At 35.8% G+C, this 20,210-nt stretch overlaps 1 protein-coding gene across 4 annotated transcripts in view; it reads left to right on the forward strand.

The window, feature by feature from the left end:
* The window catches only part of MICU1 (mitochondrial calcium uptake 1), a 235,625-nt gene that overhangs the window by 66,690 nt on the left and 148,725 nt on the right, over window positions 1-20,210 (forward strand). For all 4 annotated transcript variants that reach the window (XM_032840752.1, XM_032840762.1, XM_032840772.1 and 1 more), the window contains exons 3-4: window positions 1,785-1,956; window positions 16,315-16,477. In XM_032840752.1, the coding sequence (XP_032696643.1) occupies window positions 1,785-1,956; window positions 16,315-16,477 (335 nt within the window). The remainder of the gene's footprint in view (window positions 1-1,784; window positions 1,957-16,314; window positions 16,478-20,210) is intronic.

Raw genomic sequence — 20,210 nt, forward strand, 5'->3', positions numbered from 1 at the left:
AGTTAGAGATAAGTACACACCAGTGATCCATCATTGCAATCTATGCCATAAATCTGTCCATCACTTTTAGAAGTTTTCTCCCACCCTCTTATTTGTTATTATTATAGGTTGTTTTAGTGATAAAACACTTAGCATAAGGCTTACCCTCTTAGCAAATTTTTAAGAGAGTTTATTTATTTATTTATTAGAGAGTGAGAGAGAGAGAATGTGGAGGGCGGAGCAGAGGGAGAAAGACCAGCGGACTCCGCACTGAGCTCAGACAGGCACTGAGCACAGACAGGCACTGAGCACAGAGCCTGACACAGGGCTCAGTCCCAGGACCCTAAGATCACTGCCTGGGCGGAAATCAAGAGTGGACGTTTAACCCACTGAGCAACCCAGGACCTCCACCCCCCGCCCCCCACCCCTTGGCAAAGTTTTTAATATACAATAGAGTTTTGTTAACTATAGGCACTGTGCTGTTCAGTAGATCTCTAGGACTTATTTACTTTGTGTAATTGAAAATTTCTACCCTTTGATTAATATCTCCCCTTTCCCCTTTGCCCATCCTCTGGAAAGCACCATTCTACTCTCTGCCTCTATGAGTTTGACTGTTTTATATTCATAATGTAAGTGGTATAATATAGTATTTGTTCTTCTGTGTCTGGCTTATTTCACTTACCATAATGTCCTCTAGTTACATCTGTATTGTCATAAATGGCAAGATTTCCTTTTTTGATGCTGAATAGTATTCCTGTGTGTGTGTGTGTGTGTGTGTGTGTGTGTGTGTGTTGCACATATCACATTTTAATTTGTTGACTGATAGGCATTTATGTTGCTTCCATGTCTGGGCTATGGTGAATAATGCTGCAATGAATGTGGGAATATAGATCTCTTTGAGATCCTGATTTCAGTTTCTTTGGATATATATCCAAAGTGGGATTGCTGAATCATATTGTACTTCTATTGTTAGTTTTTTTGAGAATCTTCCATCCTGTTTTCCAAGGTGGCTGTTTCAATTTACATTCCCATCAACAGTGTACCAGGGATCCCTTTTCTGTACATCCTCACCAATACTTGTTATCTTTCTTGTTTCTTTTATCATATCTGTCCTAACAGGTGTGAGGTAATATCCCATTGCAGTTTCAATTTGCATTTCCCTGATGATGTTGAGCACATTGTCATATATATGTTGGCTATTGATGTATCTTTTGTTCACTTCCTTTGCTCATTTTTAATCAGGTTATTTGAGGTTTTTTTGCTATAATGTTGTAAGAGTTCTCTATATGTTTTGCATATTAGCTCTTTATTAAATATATTGTTTGCAGATATTTCCTCCCATTTCATAGGTTGTCTTTTCATTTCGTAGATTGTTTCTTTTGCTGTCCTGAAGTTTTTTAGTTTCATGTAATCCTGCTTGTCTCTTTTTTCTTTTGTTGCCTGTGCTTTTAGTATCATATCCTTTGTTTTAGGCTGAATGTTACTCTTTTGTATGGAGATGCCACATTATCTTTAATGCCTCATCTATCAGTGGACATCTCAGTCACTTCAAACATTTTTAGCTGTTGTGAATAGTGTTGCTATTAACATGAATGTGCAAAAATCTCTTCATGACTCTGCTTTCAATTCTTTTGGATATAAAACCAGCAGTGGGATTGCTGGATCATATGATCGTTCTATTTTTAACTTTTTGAGGAACCTCTTCATGCAGAAGTTTTCACAAATTTCATTGCTGTTGCTTCTGCTAAACTATCTGAAAATCTTTATTACTTGGTTAATGCAAATTTATTTTTTTGCATATCCAGGGCCCTTGCAGAATCTCCACCATCCGTTAACAACCTGAAGAGTGAAGTCGGTGATAAAGGGAAGAATAAGGATGAAGAAGTTGGTAACAATGAAAAAAAAGCTGCAGATGTTTGTCTTGAGTCTCATCCAGAAGAGAAAAAGAAGAAACGTTCTGGATTCAGAGACAGAAAAGTATGGAATACAGTCTTATAAATTAGTCAAAGCTGTTGTTAATTCTAAATTAGAATAATGCATTTGAGTCTCTTTTATAGTTTACTTCAGATGGTTCATATTCTCCTTACAATGATATTCACCTCTCTGCTGGTTTTTTTGGTCATTTTCCTTTTTTTTAATTAATTTTTTTATTTTTTTATAAACATATAATGTATTTTTAGCCCCAGGGATACAGGTTTTTTTCTGTCATTTTCTAAAAAGGCAAATATAGTCCTGGAATGTGAAGTTAATGGGGCTAGTGAAAAGATCTAGAATTGATAATCAGGATTTGCATATATTTTCTTCATTCTTTTAATGCCACTACTTTAGCTGATTCTTGCTTTCCAGATCTTTCTGATGCTAAATGTTCTTGGAAATGTTAAGTCTTTGGTACAATTGATTTATGATGCCAAATTTGTAAAGGCAGAATAACCTCTCTTTGGAAATACACAAATATTTCCAAAAATTCTACTAATTTTGATGATAGTATAAACGTTGAATGACTTCAGCTTTTAATATCTTTAATACAACCTGCTGTTACAGAGCTCTACCTCAGAAAAATTGCAATTCCAGTATAGTATGCCTATGATACTGAGCATTTGAATTCATCAGACATGAGTAATAAAAAGTCAAAAAGATGAATTTCTTAGACATCTGCATGTTAATGTTGAAATTCAGGGAATTGCTTCCTTTGATAAAATGTAGCTAATAAGTGTAGCATGATAATTTGAGTTATTTCTGTGTTGCATGCATGTTTGTGTGGGGGGGGTATATATATTTGCAAGAAGAGTTCCTTTGAGAAATTTGGATTGTTTGGATGAAATTATTAAATATGTTTTTTCATTTCTCAAATTTGTTTCTGATTGAGGTGAATTTGAGCAAAAATGATATGTTATAACTTACAGAAAATGATATAAGTCAACTATCCCAGTATTTCCACAATGATATATTTATTTGATCTTTTGCCCTGAGTGAATTTGAGTAAAGTTTCAATTTATCTTGTCCCAGCAGTTTCATTTATAGTTTTTACATTTTACAAAATAGAGCTAAAATTACCCAAATAAGCATTTATTTTTGAACTTTCCGTTTTCTTCTCCTGCTTTCTGCTTAGCAGTGACCATATATCATACTTTGCAGATAAAAATGAAAGCTTGATCAGTATAATTTACTTAATTTGTAACTCCCGTGGCTATAAAACCTTTCTAATCTATTTCTGAAATAATTCTTATTTCAGTATAGTCTCAGTGGAAGAGCTTTGTTTTCCGTATTCAAGGATAACCATTCCACATGTCATCCCATTTCCCCAAGAACCTGTTTCAACACTTATTTTTTCTTCTCTCCAGTTTCCTCAGTTACTCTTTGTCTTTTCATTTATTACATAGTACACATAGACAAGTTAAAGATTTTTCCACCTTTAATAAAATAATAAATTGCATTTCTGAGCATGGTTTTTTGTTTTTGTTTTTTTGCCATTCACCTTCTTTCCTGCTACATCAAACTGCTCTGGCCTCTACAGCTTCTCTTTGACATCCTCACTTTTTTCTTAAGCTTTTTGGTTTTGTTCTTTTATATTGTCTTGATTTTTATGTAATATTTCAAATATTCAGTGAGAAAAAAATACAGACTACTATAATGAACATGTACATATCTGACACTTGTTTTTGTCAAGTTTTAACATTTGACTATATTTGCTTCATTTTTTTTAAAGAAACAAAATGAATATAAAAAATACATTGCTGTATACTTTCCCCAATCCCATTTTTTCCCTCTTTTTCAGAGGTGAACCATTTGCTTTAATTTGTGATTTATTAATGTCATGTATGGCCTGGTGGTTTTGTGTGTTTTAGTTTTAATTAAAAAAAAAAAAATTCCCAGGTCCAAAGAGTTAGGACAGCCCTATCAATCAGTTTATGTTATACTGTTGTTGTACGTGCTTCTCTTTCATTTAATATTTATATTATTTTATCTTCTTTCATTTTATTTTTTATTTTTAATTTTAATTTTCAATTTTCTTGTCCCTTCTGACACATCAAGTCCTGAATTCTGAAAAATTCTCACACACTGCTTCAGTATTGCTTCATGGCCATTTCTTTTCTCTTGGAACTCTTATCTTACATCCTCACAACCTATACTACATATCTTATAACTGTTCTTTATATTTTTTCTCAGTAGTTCTTCCCCTACTGTCATGGGGCCTCTTTTCTTTTTCTCCCCCCCCCCTTTTTTTTATGGTGTTAAAATGTCACATTTACCATGTTAACCATCTTTAAATGTACATTTCATCACAGAGTGTCAGCATTTTCTCACCACCCATCTCCATAACTGTTCTTATGTTATAAAACTGAAAATATATACCCATTAATCAGTAACTCTTTACTACCCCCTTCCCTAGCCCCTCGAAACCACCTTTCTGCTTTTTCTCCATGATTTTGAATGCTAAAAGAACCTCATACAAGTGGAATCATAGAGTATTTGTATTTTTGTTACTGGCTTGTTGCACTTCATGTAATGTCCTCAAGGTTCATCATGTTTTAGCATATGTTGGAATTTTCTTACTTTGGGGGATGTTACAGGGTATGAATATACTATATTTTGGTCATCCATTCAATCTCTTGATGGATATTTGTGTTGCTTCCATATTCTAGCTGTTGTGAAAAATGCTGTGAACATAGGTGAACAAATACCTATTGGAGACCTTGCTTTCTATTCTTTTGGGTATCTACCCAGAAGTGAAATTGCTAGATCATATGGTAATCCTATTTTTAATTTTCTTATGGAACCACCATACTGTCTTCCACAGTGATAAGCCATTTTGCATTCCCACCAGCAAGGGTTCTACTTTGTCCATATCTTTGCCAACACTTGGTATGTTCTTATCTTAGATTAGCCATCCTAACAGATGTAAGGTGCTATCCCAGTACAGTTTTCATTTGCATTTCCATAATGTCAGTGACGTTGAACAACTTTGCATGTGCCTAGTAGTCAATTGTATGTCTTCTTTGTAGGAATGTTCATATCCTTTGCCCATTTCTTAACTCTGTTGTTGTTGTTTTTAATTGTTGAGTTTTAGGAGGTCTCTATATAAAATCTGTTAACTAGTTATCAGATATAGGATATATGATTTGCAATTATTTCATCTCATTGTATGAACTGTCTTTTTTTTTTCTTTGTTGCTTATGCCTCTGGTGTCATATCTGAGAAATCATTACCAAATCTAATGTTGTGTTGCTTTCGACCTATGTTTTCTTCCATAAGTAAATAGTTTTAGGTCTTTCATTTTGGTCTTTGATCTTTGATCTTTGGTCTTTGGTCTTTGATCCATTTCAAGTTGTTTTAAAAGATTTATTTATTTATTTTAGAGAGACAGAGAATGCATAAGAGTCAGGATGGGATAGGATGGGTAGAGTGGAAGGGAGAGGGACAAGCAGATTCCATGCTGAGCATGGAGCCTGTTGCAGGGCTCAGTCCCACAACCCATGAGATCACAGTCTGAGTCGAAATCATGAGTTGGGTGCTTATTAACCAACTGAGCCACCCAGGCACCCCCTTAGTTTATTTCTTATTATGGAGTTAGATCTTATCTACCACAGCTTCATTCTTTTGTATGTGGATACCAATTTTCCCAGCACCATTTGTTGAAAAGGCTATCCTTTTTTCCATTAAATGGTTGTGGCTCCCTTGTCAAAAATCATTTAACCATGTATGTGAGGGTATATTTTGAGTCTGTATTCTATTCCAGTGGTCTGTATGTTTGTCTTCATGCCAGTACCACATTCTTTTGATGACTGTAGTTTTACAAGATTTTATTTATTTATTTGAGAAAGAGAGAAACAGAGAGAGCGAGCAAGCAAGCACAAGCAGCAGGGATGGGTAGAAGGAGAGGGAGAAGCAGACTCCCTGCCACGGAGGGAGCCTGATGAGGAACTTGATCCCAGGACCTGGGGATCATGACCCAGCTGAAGGCAGCTATTTAACTGACTGAGCCATTCAAGCGCCTGTAGTTTTATAATAAATTTTAAAATCAGGATGTAGTTGTCCTCAAACTTTGTTCTTCTTTTTCAAAATTTGTTTTGGCGGTTCAGAGTCCCAAGAGATCCTGTGACGCATATTAGTTATGTGAATCATGGTATATTGAACATGGGAGTACAGATATATCGTCAAGATACTGGTTTCACTGGACCGTTTCCTTACACCACACACGAAAATGGACTCAAAATGGATGAAGGACCTCAATGTGAGAAAGGAATCCATCAAATCCTTGAGGAGAACATAGGCAGCAACCTCTTCGACCTCAACCACAGCAACTTCTTCCTAGGAACATCGCCAAAGGCAAGGGAAGCAAGAGCAAAAATGAACTATTGGGACTTCATCAAGATCAAAAGCTTTTGCACAGCAAAGGAAACAGTTAACAAAACCAAAAGACAACAGACAGAATGGGAGAAGATATTTGCAAATGATATGTCAGATAAAGGGCTAGTATCTCAAAATCTATAAAGAACTTAGCAAACTCAACACCCAAAGAACAAAAAATCCAATCAAGAAATGGGCAGAGGACATGAACAGATATTTCTGCAAAGAAGACATCCAGATGGCCAACAGACACATGAAAAAGTGCTCCACGTCACTCGGCATCAGGGAATTACAAATCAAAACCACAATGAGATACCATCTCCCACCAGTCAGAATGGCTAAAATTAACAAGTCAGGAAATGACAGATGCTGGTGAGGATTCAGAGAAAGGGGAACCCTCCTACACCATTGGTGGGAATGCAAGCTAGTGCAACCACTCTGGAAAACAGCATGGAGGTTCCTCAAAAAGTTGAAAATAGAGCTACCCTATGACCCAGCAATTGCACTACTGGGTATTTACCCTAAAGATACAAACGTAGTGATCCGAAAGGGCACGTGCACCCAAATGTTTATAGCAGCAATGTCCATAATAGTCAAACTATGGAAAGAACCTAGATGTCCATCAACAGATGAATGGATAAAGAAGATATGTATATATACAGTGGAATACTATGCTGCCATCAAAAGAAATGAAATCTTGCCATTTGCGATGACATGGATGGAACTAGAGGGTATTATGCTTAGTGAACTAAGTCAATCAGAAAGACAACTATCATATGATCTCCCTGAAATAAGGAAGTGGAGATGCCACGTGAGGGGTTTGGGTGGGTAGGAAAAGAATAAATGAAATGAGATGGGATCGGGAGGGAGACAAACCATAAGAGACTCTTAATGTCACAAAACAAACTGAGGGTGACTAGGGGGAGGGGGGGAGGGAGAGAGTGGTGAGGTTATGGACTTTGGGGAGGATGTGTGTTATGGTGAGTGCTGTGAAGTGTGTAAACTTGGCAATTCATAGACCTGTACCCCTGGGGCTAATAATACATTATATGTTTATAAAAAAAAAATACTGGTTTCATTTTCTTTGCATATTACGCAGAAGTGAAATTTCTGGATGATGTGATAGTTCTGTTTTTAATATCTTGAGGAACCTCCATACTACTTTCCATAGAAGTTGAACCAATTTACATTCCCACCAACAGTGTAAAAAGTTCCCTTTTCTCCATATGCTCACGTACACTTGTTATCTTTCCTTTTTTCTTTTTTGTTAAAGATTTTATATATGTATTTGAGAGAGAGTATGGGAGTGAGCATGGTGTGGGGAGCAGAAAGAGAAGCGGTCAGGGAGCCTGACATGGAACTCAATCCCAGGACTCCAGGATCATGACCTGAGCTGAAGGCAGACACTTAGCCAACTCAGCCCCCCAGGTGCCCCTCTTTTCTCTTTTTTTTAACGTTTAAAAAAAAAAAGAAAAAGAAAAACCCACCAGATTTATTTATTTATTTTGAAAGAGAGAGAGAGAGCATGTGAGAGCATGCGAATGCACAGTTGCATTGGGGGAGGGGCAGAGGGAGTAAATCTTCAAGCGTACTCCCTACTGGGCATGGAACCTGATGCAGAGCTCAGTTTCATGACCCTGAGATCATGACCAGAGCTGAAACCAAGAGTCCGATTTCCAACCAGCTGAGCCACCCAGGTGCCCCATCTTTTCTCTTTTTGATTATAACCATCTAACAGATGTGAGGTGGTACCTCCTGTGGTTTTGATTTGCATTTTCCTGATGATTAGTGATGTTGAACACCTTTACATGTATCCATTCACTATTTGGATGTGTTCCTTGGAAAAATGAGTATTGAGGTCATTCTGCCCATTTGATTGAATTGGGTTTTGTTTCCATTTTTTAATTTTTTTTTATTTTTTGGCTTTTAAAGTTTTAATTTTAATTCCAGTGAGTTAACATAACAATGGTATATTGATTTCAGGTATGCAGTATAGTGATTCAGCAATTCCATACATCATCCAGTGCTCATCATGACATTTGCACTCCTTTATAATCCTACCACCTATTTAACCCCTCTCCCCACCTCCCTGCTCTGTGGTAACAATCAGTTCTCTAAGAGTCTGGTTTTTTTGTTTGTTTGGTTGGTTCTTTGTAAATAGACTCCTTATGCAATGTGGAATCCAATTTGGGGCTTAAACTCACAAACCTGAGTTTGAGCTGAGATCAAGAGTCAGGCACTTAACTGACTGAGCCACCCAGATGCCTTAAGAGCCTGTTTTTTTGTCTTTTTTCCCCCTTTGCTTGTTTTATTTCATAAATTCCACATATGAATGAAATCATATGGTGTTTGTCTTTCTCTGACTGACTTATTTTCATTTAGCCTTTTACCCTCTAGATCCATCCACGTTGTTGCAAATGACAAAATGTCATTCTTTTTCATGGCTGAGTAGTATTCCCATTGTGTGTGTGTGTGTGTGTGTGTGTGTGTGTGTGTGTGTATACACTTCTTTTTCCATTCATCTTTTGATGGACACTTGGGTTGCTTCCATGTTTTGGCTTTTACAAATAATGCTGCAATAAACAGGGTGTTTATCTCTTCAAATTAGTGTTTTTGTATTCTTTGGGTAAATACCCAGTAGTGGAATTAATGGATCATATGGTAATTCTGTTTTTAATATTTTGAGGAGCCTCCATACCATGTTCCATAGTGGCTGCACCAAAAGTTTGCATTCCCACCAACAGTGCACAAATGTTCCTTTTCCTCTATATTCTTGGCAACACTTGTTTCTTCTGTTGTTGATTTTAGCTAGTCTGACAGGAGTGAGGTGATACCTCACTCTGGTTTTTATAAAAAAATTTTTTTTAAGATTTTATTTATTTATTTATTTATTTTTTAAAGATTTTATTTATTTATTTGATAGAGAGAGATCATAAGTAGGCAGAGAGAGTGGGGGGAAGCAGGCTCCCCACCAAGCAGAGAGCCCAATGCTGGGTTTTACCCCAGGACCTGAGACCATGACTCAAGCTGAAGGCAGAGGCCCAACCCACCGAGCCACCCAGGTGTCCCCCTCATTCTGCATTTTCCCGATTAGTGATGTTGAGCACTTTTCCTGTACCTGTAGCTCATCTCTATGTCTTCTTTGGAAAAATACCTTTTCAGATCTTCTGCCTATTTTTATTTATTTTTTATTTTTTTAAAAGATTTTATTTATTTCTTTGACAGACAGAGATCACAAGTAGGCAGAGAGGCAGGCAGAGAGAGAGAGGAGGAAGCAGGCTCCCTGCTGAGCAGAGAACCCGATGCGGGGCTCAATCCCAGGATGCTGGGATCATGACCTGAGCCAAAGGCAGAGGCTTTAACCCACTGAGCCACCCAGGCGCCACTCTACCCATTTTTAAATCAGATTTTTTGTTGTTGTTGTAGAAGCTCTTTAAGTTTGACAAAATACAACAGCTTTTTGTGATAGAAGCCCTCAACAAATTGGGTAGAGAAGGAACTTAACTTCAACTTAAGAAAGGCAGTATATGACAAATCCACAGCTAACATCATACTGAACACTGAAAGGTTGAAATCTTTTCCTTTGTAATGAGGAAGAGGACCCACAGGGCTGCTCACTCTAAACAATCTTTCACTAAATAGTACTGGGAGTTCCACATAGAGCAATTAGGAAAGACAAAGAAATATAAAGCATCCAAATAGGAAAGAAAGAAGGAAAATTATTATTATCTGGAGATTATATGATCTTATATAATGATAATCCTAAAGACTCAATCAAAAAGCTATTGGAACTGATAAACAAATTCAGCAGAGTTGCAGGAAATAAACTGAATATACAGAATTGATCATACATGTTTCTATACACCAGCAATGAATTACCTGAAAAGGAAATAAAGATAATTATTCCATTCATAATAGCATCAAGAACAAGAAAATACATAGGAATAAATTTAACCAAGGTAATAAAAGATCTGTACAATGAACGATACATAAGAAGACACACAAATGAAAAGATACCCTGTGTTCATGGATCAGAACAATAAATATCATTTAAACTTTTATGCTACCCAAAGCTATCTGTACTTTCCTTGCAATACCTATAAAAATTCCATTCACATTTTTCACAGAAAAAGATGTGCTAAAATTTGTATAGAACTACAAAAGAACCAGAGAAAGAAGAGCTAAGCTCGAAGTATTCCACTTCCTGATATCAAATTACATAGTTATAGTAAAACAGTGTAGTCTGTCATTAAAATAGAACATACAGACCAGTGGCATAAAATGGAGATCCCAGAAAAAAAACCCCACCTATACAGTCAGTTAGCATTTGACAAGGGAGCCAGGAATACTGTAGGGGCAAAGGATAGTCTCTTCAATAAATGGTATTGGAAAACTTCATAACCACATACAGAAAATGAAATTGAACCCTTATTTAAATCATTTGCCAGATTTAACTCAAAAGTATTAAATACTTTAACCTAAGACCTAAAACAATAAAACTTATAGACATTTCCTTAGAAGGAAACTCAAAGAAGGGAATGTAGAGGAAGAGCTCCTTATCTTTCGTCTTGCAATGAATTTTTTGGTCATAACACCAAAAACATAGCAACAAAAAATCAATAAATGGAACCATTTCAAACTGAGAAGCTTCCACACGGCAAAGGCACCCATCAACAAAATGAAAAGACAACCTACAAAAAAGTATTTGCAAACCATATATTGAATATGGGGTTAACATCCCTTTTCTTTCTTTCTTGATGAGTTTAGTTAAACATCTGTTTCATCTTTTAAAGAACTAGCTCTTATTATCACCAGTCTTTTCTATTGTCTTTTTATTTCCTGTTTCCTTTTCTTCCACTCTCATCTTTGTTATCTCCTGCCTTTTGCTGTGGGCTTAATTTGTTCTTTTTCTAGTTTCTTGAAGTATTTGAGATCTTAATTTTTTTTCAAAGATTTTTATTTATATATTTGAGATAGAAAGAGAGTGAGAGCGAGAGAGAGTACAAGCAGGGGGAGCAGCGGGCAGAAGGTGAAGCAGACTCCCTGCCAAGCAGGCATCCCGATGGGGGGCTCGATCCCAGGACTCCAGGATCATCACCTGAGCTGAAGGCAGACTCTTAACCGACTGAGCCACTCAGGTTCCCTGAGATTTTTATTTTTTAAAATATAGATGTTTATTGCTATGAATTTCTCTCTTAGAAATGTTTTTTGCTACATTCTGTAAGGTTTGGTATGTTGTGTTTCCATTTTTGTTTGTTTCAAGACGTTTTTAAATTTTTCTTTTTCTTTGTTGACCTATTGGTTTTTCAGGAGCATGTTGTTTAATACCCATGCATTTTTAAATTTCCCAGTATTCTTCTTGTAATTGTGAGTTGCTTAGCATTATGGTCAGAAAATATGTTCAATATGATTTCAGTCTTCTTAAATTTATTATGACTTGTGGCCTAATGTGATCTCTCCTGGAGAATGTTCCATGTGTGCTTGAGAATAATATGTATCCTGCTGCAATTGAATGGAATATTCTGTAAATGTCTTTTAAAATTCATTTTGTTTAAGTCCAGTGTTTCCTCATTTATTTTCTGTCTGGGTGGTCTATCCATTGTTCATAGTGGGATGTTCAAATCCCCTACTGTTATTGTATTGCTGTGTATTTTTCCCTTCAGTTCTGTTCACATTTGCTTTATATATTTAGGCACATAACTAGTTAGAAGTGAATTGATCTTGTATCATTATATTATTCTCTTCTTTGTCTTGTTATGGTTTTTGGCGTAGACTGTATTTTGTTTGGTAGTAACTATTCCTGCTTTCTTTGGCTCCCATTTTCATAGAATATCTTTTCCCATCAACTTTGCTTCAGTTTGTGTGTGTCCCAAAATCTGAAGTGAACCTCTTGTATGCAATAAAATTGTGGGGGTTTTTTTGTGGGTTTTTTTGTATTTTGGGGGGGATTTTTTGCCATTTTGTTTCTTTGATTACATTACACTTAAAGTAGTTATTGACAGATATGGGTTTACTATTGCCATTTTGTTTTCTGAGTGTTATCCTTTTCTTTCTCTCTTGTTCTCTTCCTTTGTGATTTGATCATTTTCTATAGCAGTGTGCTTAGGTTTTTGTTTTTCTTTTTACCTTTTGTGTATTTGGTATAGGTTTCTGCTTTGTAAGTACCATGGGATTTACATAACACTCTTAAACAGTGTATTTTAGGCTACTAACAGTTCAACTTCTAATGTATACAAAAGCTCTACATTTATTTGCCCCCAGTGTTTTCTGTTTTTAATATTACAGGGTGTATGTTTTTACATTGTTTATCCAGTTACAGATTATTGTAATTCTTTTAATACTTTTTAAAAATCTTCATGCTAGACTTAGAAGTGATTTATCCACCACCATTACAAAATTAGAGCATTCTTTTTTTTCCTTAACATTTATTTATTTATTTGTCAGAGAGAGAGAGGGCACTAACAAGTGGAGCGGTAGGCTGGGGGAGAAGCAGGCTCCAGGAGCCCGATGCTGGACTCGATCCCAGAACCCCGGGATCATGACCTGTGCTGAAAGCAGACACTTAACTGACTGAGCCACACAGGTGTCCCCCAAAATTAGAGCATTCTGAAATTAACTATACATTTACCTTCACCAGTGAGTTTTACATTTTTGTTTTCCTGATACTGGTGTCTTTTGGTTTTAGTTCAGGAATTATGTTCTTTTTTTTTTTTTAAGTAAGTTCATTTATTTAAGTAATCTCTACATCCAATATGTGATTCAAACTTAGGACCCCAAGATCAAGAGCCACATGCTGTACTGACTGAGTTAGCCTGGCTCTTCAGTCTCAGGAATTACCTTTAAAATTTCTTGTAAGATTGATCTAGTGTTGATGAATTGCTTCAGCTTTTTGTTTTCCTGGAAAACTCTGAAGTGTCTTAATATGTGCTGCTTTGAATTCATTTTGTTTCGAACTCTTGGAGCTTCCTGCATCTGCATGTCTGTTTCTTTCCCCAGATTAGGAATGTTTTCAGTCATCAATTCTTTGAATAAGTGTTCTCCCTCTTTCTCTCATTCTTTCTCCTTCTGGGACCCCAGTGATGCACATTTTGTTCCATTTGAAGCTGTAAGTCCCTTAAGCTATCTTCATTCTTTTTCATTCTCTTTTCTTTTTCTTCCTCTAATTAGGGAGTTTCCTTAATTTTGCTGCCAAAAAAAATTGGCTTTTTATTTAACAAGACTGGGTGAGCCTGGAATTTCATAGAACTTCAAGAAGTCACCTTACGATAGATTGTTATTATGGATGGCCCATAATTCACTAGGTGAAAAAGAGAGGGAGTTCCTAACATAAAGGACAGCTGTTGGGGTACAAATTAGGTTTTATTAATCACCTCTTGAGAGAAAGTGTGCCAGACACTAATTTATTTACAAAATCTTTCTGCCTGCTGCCTTTTCCAGGGTCTGGCTACAGTTAGCATTCATTCAAAGCCTTTGTAAGATTTCTAATATCAGGGCCCACAGGGATTCACTGTCACTTGCGTTCACTTGGCCCCAGGATATTATAGCCTTGATTTTCTTTAGGCATTATACCAAAATTAAACCATAGAACTGGTTTCAGGACCAGCAGTTTTATTGAAGAGAACTGTCTTGACATCATGAAGTTCAAGAATGTTTTAAGTAAATGATTGAATGCAACTATTATAATTCTCTTAGTAAATCTTTTCCCCAGGCTAACCATTTCAATCCTACAGTTTGCTGTATATCTTAGCTTCTAAGCCTTTGTTACCTTAGATGCTGTATTCTAAACCCTTTATAGTTTGCTAGCTTTCCTTTGAATATAACCACTCAGGGGCACCTCGGTGGCTTAGTCATTAAGTGTCTGCCTTTGGCTCAGGTCTTGATCCCAGGGTCCTGGGATTGAGCCTCACACCGGGCTCCCTGCTCAGAGGGAAGCCTGCTTCTCCCTCTCCAACTCCCCCTGCTTGTGTTCCCTCTCTCGCTTTGTCGCTCTCTGTCAAATAAATAAATAAAATCTTAAAAAAAAAAAAAAAGAATATAACCACTTAAAAGGAGGCAGCTTTATATCATTTAATATGGTGCAGTCTCCAATATACTTAAGTGAAAGTATATATACAGTATACTTTCACTTAAGTGAAAAAAAGTAAAATATGTACTGCACAGTATGTCTGTATTAAACTTTAATATTGGGAATGCAAAAAGTCTATTACGTTCTTTGGCCTGTTGTTTTAAACTAAAACTAATAATATTCAGCAACATAATTTAGGGACTTGTAAAAACCCAGGAATCTGATGAGTCTGAAAATTACTGACTTTTAACGTGTTGTCTTTCTATCTTTATCTTGTATAGGATTGACTTAACTTTTTAGTTCAGAAAAACATCTTCTGCAGTAGCTATAGCTTATATCCTAAACATTGCAAACTGAATGTTTTTATTGCTGTTGTTCAAAAGAACAAGAATACAGATGTGCTAAATAAGGTTTTTTCCTCTGTAGCCAGTATTATCCAGCAAGTAGTTGTAATATAATAAAAAATGCCTTTGAGTTAAGACTCCTAGCTGAGTTTAAAGCCGCTAAAGTGTTGAAAAGCTCCTTAGTGTATTTGCCACATGCCAAATATTTTGATAAAATCTCTGAAGTCAGCACTCAGATTTTAATGCAAATTAGCACTGAAAGATTTCCTGTCATGTATAGATACAAATTAGCAGTCCTTTCATAGTCACTGAATATACATCTAGTAGTGGGATTAAGACCACCATAATAGCTGTTGTCAGTGACCTCAAAATGACCAGTTAGCCAGAACTGGCAGTTACGGTGTTAGTTGTACTAATATGGCAAATTAAAAACATTTTTTCATAATATTAGCAAATGACTTTTAGACATTGAACTATTAGATATTTAGATCGTATTGCCTTGACACATTTCCCACCAGTTATTTATAAGATATTATTTATTTTTACCACCTCAATATCTAGAATTCAGGTACGAGAAAAATCTTTGCACCAGAATACTATGTAGTCAGTATTCTGTTAAAAAAGATTTCTCTCATTCTTATATTTGGAAAAGAATATTATATAGAAGGTATAGTGTTTTGTATGTTCCATGCACAGAATCATAACTTGGATGCCAGGTTAAAAAATGGGCATATTGGGGCGCCTGGGTGGCTCAGTGGGTTAAAGCCTCTGCCTTTGGCTCAGGTCATGATCTCAGGGTCCTGGGGTGGAGCCCTGCATCGGGCTTTCTGCTCGGTGGGGAGCCTGCTTCTTCCTCTTTCTCTGCCAGCCTCTCTGCCTACTTGTGATCTCTGTCTGTCAAATAAATAAATAAAATCTTAAAAAAAAATGGGCATATTAATATTATACTCTTTTAGTAAAATGTGTACCATATTTTATTTTGTTACTATTCAAATATTGTGTTCTTCCCAGCTCTGCTTTTTCCTAAATATGGTGTTTGTAAAATATTAATCTAATAGTCAAGTGTAAAAGTCTTCTTGCTTCAGATTTATTAACCGTTTGCATGATATGTAATTTTATTTTTTAATACTATTACTTAATGTATTTTGTGTTTGAAAGACTATTACCTATTTAAACCTATGAATTTCCGATTCTGTTTTGTTTTGGGATTTAAAAAATTGCATCAAAGTAAAAACTGTAAAATCAGTCCCTTTTTAAAAATTTGGTATTTACGAATCTATAGGCTACCCTGTTCTTGTATAACACTTCTCAGTTTTGTTTTTTTAAATGATTTAAGAAATTAGGAAATTACTTGCAGAAAACTCTGAACAAAAGTTATACAAGCATTGCCTCAACTGGAGTATGAATAGTATATTGGAGGGGAAAGGTTCATAAGTTTTGAAATTCAAGTTTATATCTAATATAAAAAAATACAGTTATGGAAAAAAAGATGTAATAATATATCTCCAGAAACAAGATAGAAAACAAATGAAAATGAGAATTGCTTAATACAGTAATACTCTGTATTTCTAATTTTAGGTGATGGAATATGAGAATAGGATTAGAGCATATTCTACGCCAGACAAAATCTTCAGATATTTTGCCACCTTGAAAGTAATCAATGAACCTGGTGAATCTGAAGTGTTCATGACTCCACAAGATTTTGTGCGATCCATAACACCAAATGAAAAACAACCAGAACGTAAGTGCTAAAGTGAAAATTGAGATTATGAGATTAGTTTTGTTATATTCTATTTTGTTTCTTTCTTTGTATTGCCCAGCCATTGTAGTTACATGCAGTAATTATACTCATTGTGTAGGGACTGAATATCAGGCACTATTCCAGTGTTTAGGAATACAAAGGATGAGCCAACAGTCAATGAGCCTATCCTCAACCAGAGTATTAGGTTGAGGAGATTGTACCCAGGTGTTATCTACTAGAGAAATTTAAAGACATATACTTGTTGCCACTGGGCCAAGGGAGCACAGATGGGACAAGCTCCACACAGACCAAAAAGTCTGGAAGGGAGGAGACTGAGGAGGAAGACATTTCAAGGAATAGGAGCTTTGAAGGACCACTGCACACACCTACCTGGAAATCCAGAGTATGCCCAGGGCCAGAGATGTTTGGAAAAGACTTGAGTTGGTTTGTACCACTTGTTGATCTTTGTGTTCCATGTGAGGAGGTAGTGAAAGTTAAAGCAGAGTCGTAGGAGGTCTAGCTAAAAATCAAAGGAGGTTCCCAGCTCAGAGCCAGTCTGCAAGTGTTAGGAGATATTGGGGTGTTTTTTTGTTTTGTTTTGTTTCATTTTCATTCTTTTTGTCTCCAGTATTTAAAGAAGTCTCTGCCATGTCACTTGCTGACTGTGTGGATAATAGAATAGAAATTTCAGTAGTGGCACATGACAGAGAAAACAATCTTTGCAAAAATATTTTGGAAAAAAATTACTGAACACTGATGACTGTAGTCCTTAACAAGGTATATAAATCAAACAATGGGAAATAGGGAGAATTGGTTTTAATGATCACATTGTAATATTCAAATGTCCAGTTTTAATAAATTGTATGACATACCAATAATCAGGAATAAATGACCCATCAACAGAAAGAAAAAGAAATTAACAGAAACTATCCCTGAGGAAGCCCAAGCATTGCATTTACTAATCAAAGACTTAAAATCAACTGCCTTAAATATGCTCAAAGAACTAGATGAAACCGTTGACAAAGAACTGTAGGAAACAAGGTAAACAATGTGTTTAATAGAGAATACCCATTAAGGAATAGAAATCATAAAACAGGAACCAAATAAGAATTCTTGAGCTTGAAAAGTATAGTACCTGAAAAAAAAAAAAGAAAAGAATAGTAGCTGAAATAGAAGAATTCACTGGAACCGTTCAATAGTAGATTTTGAACAGGGAGATAGATTAATCACAGAACTTAGATTAATTGATACTGTCCAGTCAGAGGAGCAGAATTCAAAAAGAATGAATAAAAATGAACATAACCTAAGATACATAAGATACACCATCAAGTATACCAACAGATGTTTAATGGGAGTCTAAGAAAGAGAAATTAAGACATTTCCAGATAATCAAAAGTGGAGAAAGTTTCTTGCTTGTGGTCCTTCCATACAAGAAATGCTAAATAGAGGTCTTTAGGCTAAAATGAAAGGATGCTAGATAGTAACTTGATGCCATACAAAGAAATTAAAAAATAATAAAGACCATGCGGCTCCTGGATGGCCCAGTGGGTTAAAGCCTCTGCCTTTGGCTTAGGGCATGATCCCAGGATCCTGGGATCGAACCCCGCATCGGGCTCTCAGCAGGGAGCCTGCTTCACCCTCTTTCTCTGCCCGCCTCTCTGCCTACTTGTGATCTCTCTCTGTCAAATAAATAAATAAAATCTTAAAAAAAATGATAATAATAAAGACCAGTAAAGGTAACTACGCAAGGAAATATAAAAGCCAGTATTGCTTTATTTTTTGTTTGTAACTCCCTTTGGCTTCATTTATGATTTAAAACACAAATTCATAAAATAACAGTTATAAGTATATTAATGTTGAAGCAAACTACATTGTTTTCAATTTAAGATGTTGGTTATAATCCCTGAGTTAACCACTAAGAAAATAACTTTGAAATATACAGAAAAGGAAATGAGGAGGAAATAGGAATGGTACACTAGAAAAAAATTAAACACAAGAGGGCAAGATTGGAGGATTCAAGGGATAAAAAATATGTAAGACATATAGAAAACAAATTACAACATGGCCAAAGCAGATCCTTTCTTATCAGCAGTCACTTTCAAGTGAGTTAAACTCACCAGTTAAAAAGAGAATTAAAGGGGAAGAAATATGATCCAACTTTTTGTCTACAAGAGACTTACTTTAGATCCAGAGACACAAGTATGTTGAAAATGAAAGTGTACAAATATTAACCAAAAGAGAGGTGAGGTGATTTTACTAATATCAGAAAAATAGATTTTTCTAAGAAATTGTTACACAAGACCAAGCCATTGTATATGGATAAAAGGGCCAGTTCATCAAGAAGATATAACCACCATAAATATATACCAAATGACAGACCCCAAAGTATATGAAGGAAACATTGACAGAATTGAAGTGAGAAATGGTTCTTCAATAATAGTTGGGAGATGGGTGCCTGGGTGGCTCAGTTGGTTAAGCATCCAACTGCTTTTGGCTTAGGTCATGATCTCATGGGTGATGAGATGGAACCCTGCATCCGGCTTTGTGCTCAGCAGGAAGTCTGTTTGAGGTTCTCTCCTCTCCCTCTGTGCCTCCCCCCTGCTTTCCTCTCACTCTCTCTCAAATAAATAAATCATTTTTAATGCTAAAAATGGTTAAATTAAATAATAATAATAATAGTTGGGTGACTTCAGTACTGCCATTTCAATAATGGATAGAACATTTAGACAGAAGGTTAGTGAAGAAAGAGGACTTAATGCTATAAACCAGTTAGACCAAAGATATTTACAGAACATTCCACTCAAGAGCAGCAGAATTAATAGTCTTCTCAAGTGCAAATCAAATAGTCTCCAGAACAGACCATCTAAACCATATGTTAGGTAATAAAATGAATCTTAAATTTTAAAAAGATTAAAATCATACCAAGTATCTGTTCTGATTACATTAGAATGAAACTATCCATCAATAACAGAAGGATAACTAAAAGATGACAAATATGTGGAAAGTAAATCACCAATGGATTGGAGAAGAAATCACAAGAGAAGTTAGAAAATACTTTGAGATAAATGAAAGCAAAAACAGAATTTACCAAAATGTATGCAGTGCTCCAAAAGCAGTGCTTAGAGGGAAACTTAAAAATATAAACACCAAAATTTAAACAGAAGAAAGATCTCATATCAGTTTCCTAAAAACTGGTGTTCGAATTAGAAAAGCAAACAAAACAAAAACCAAAGGTAGTAAAATAAGGAAATAATGAAAGTTAATACAGCAATAAATGAAATGGAAAATAGAAAAACAAAAGAGAGAATCAATAAAGCAAAAAGTTCATTCTTTGAAAAGTACAGCAAAAATGAGAAACCTTTAGCTAGACCAGGACAAAAGAAAGAGAAGCAAAATAACTAAAATCAGAAATGCAAGTGGGGACATTACTACCTACTTACAGAAATGAAAAGGATTATAAGAGAATACTATGAAGAATTTTATGCCAACAAACTAGATTATACCTAGATAAGTATGGACAGAGTACTAGAAACATACAAACTATCAGAACTCTTTTTTTTTTTTTTAAGATTTTATTTATTTATTTGACAGACAGAGATCACAGGTAGGCAAAGAGGCAGGCAGAGAGAGGAAGGGAAGCAGGCTCCCTGCTGAGCAGAGAGCCTGATGCGGGGCTCGATCCCAGGACCCTGGGATCATGACCTGAGCCAAAGGCAGAGGCTTTAACCCACTG

Source organism: Lontra canadensis, unplaced genomic scaffold (assembly GCF_010015895.1).
Source record: "Lontra canadensis isolate GAN:19392208 unplaced genomic scaffold, GSC_riverotter_1.0 scaffold3, whole genome shotgun sequence".
Taxonomy (NCBI): domain Eukaryota; kingdom Metazoa; phylum Chordata; class Mammalia; order Carnivora; family Mustelidae; genus Lontra; species Lontra canadensis.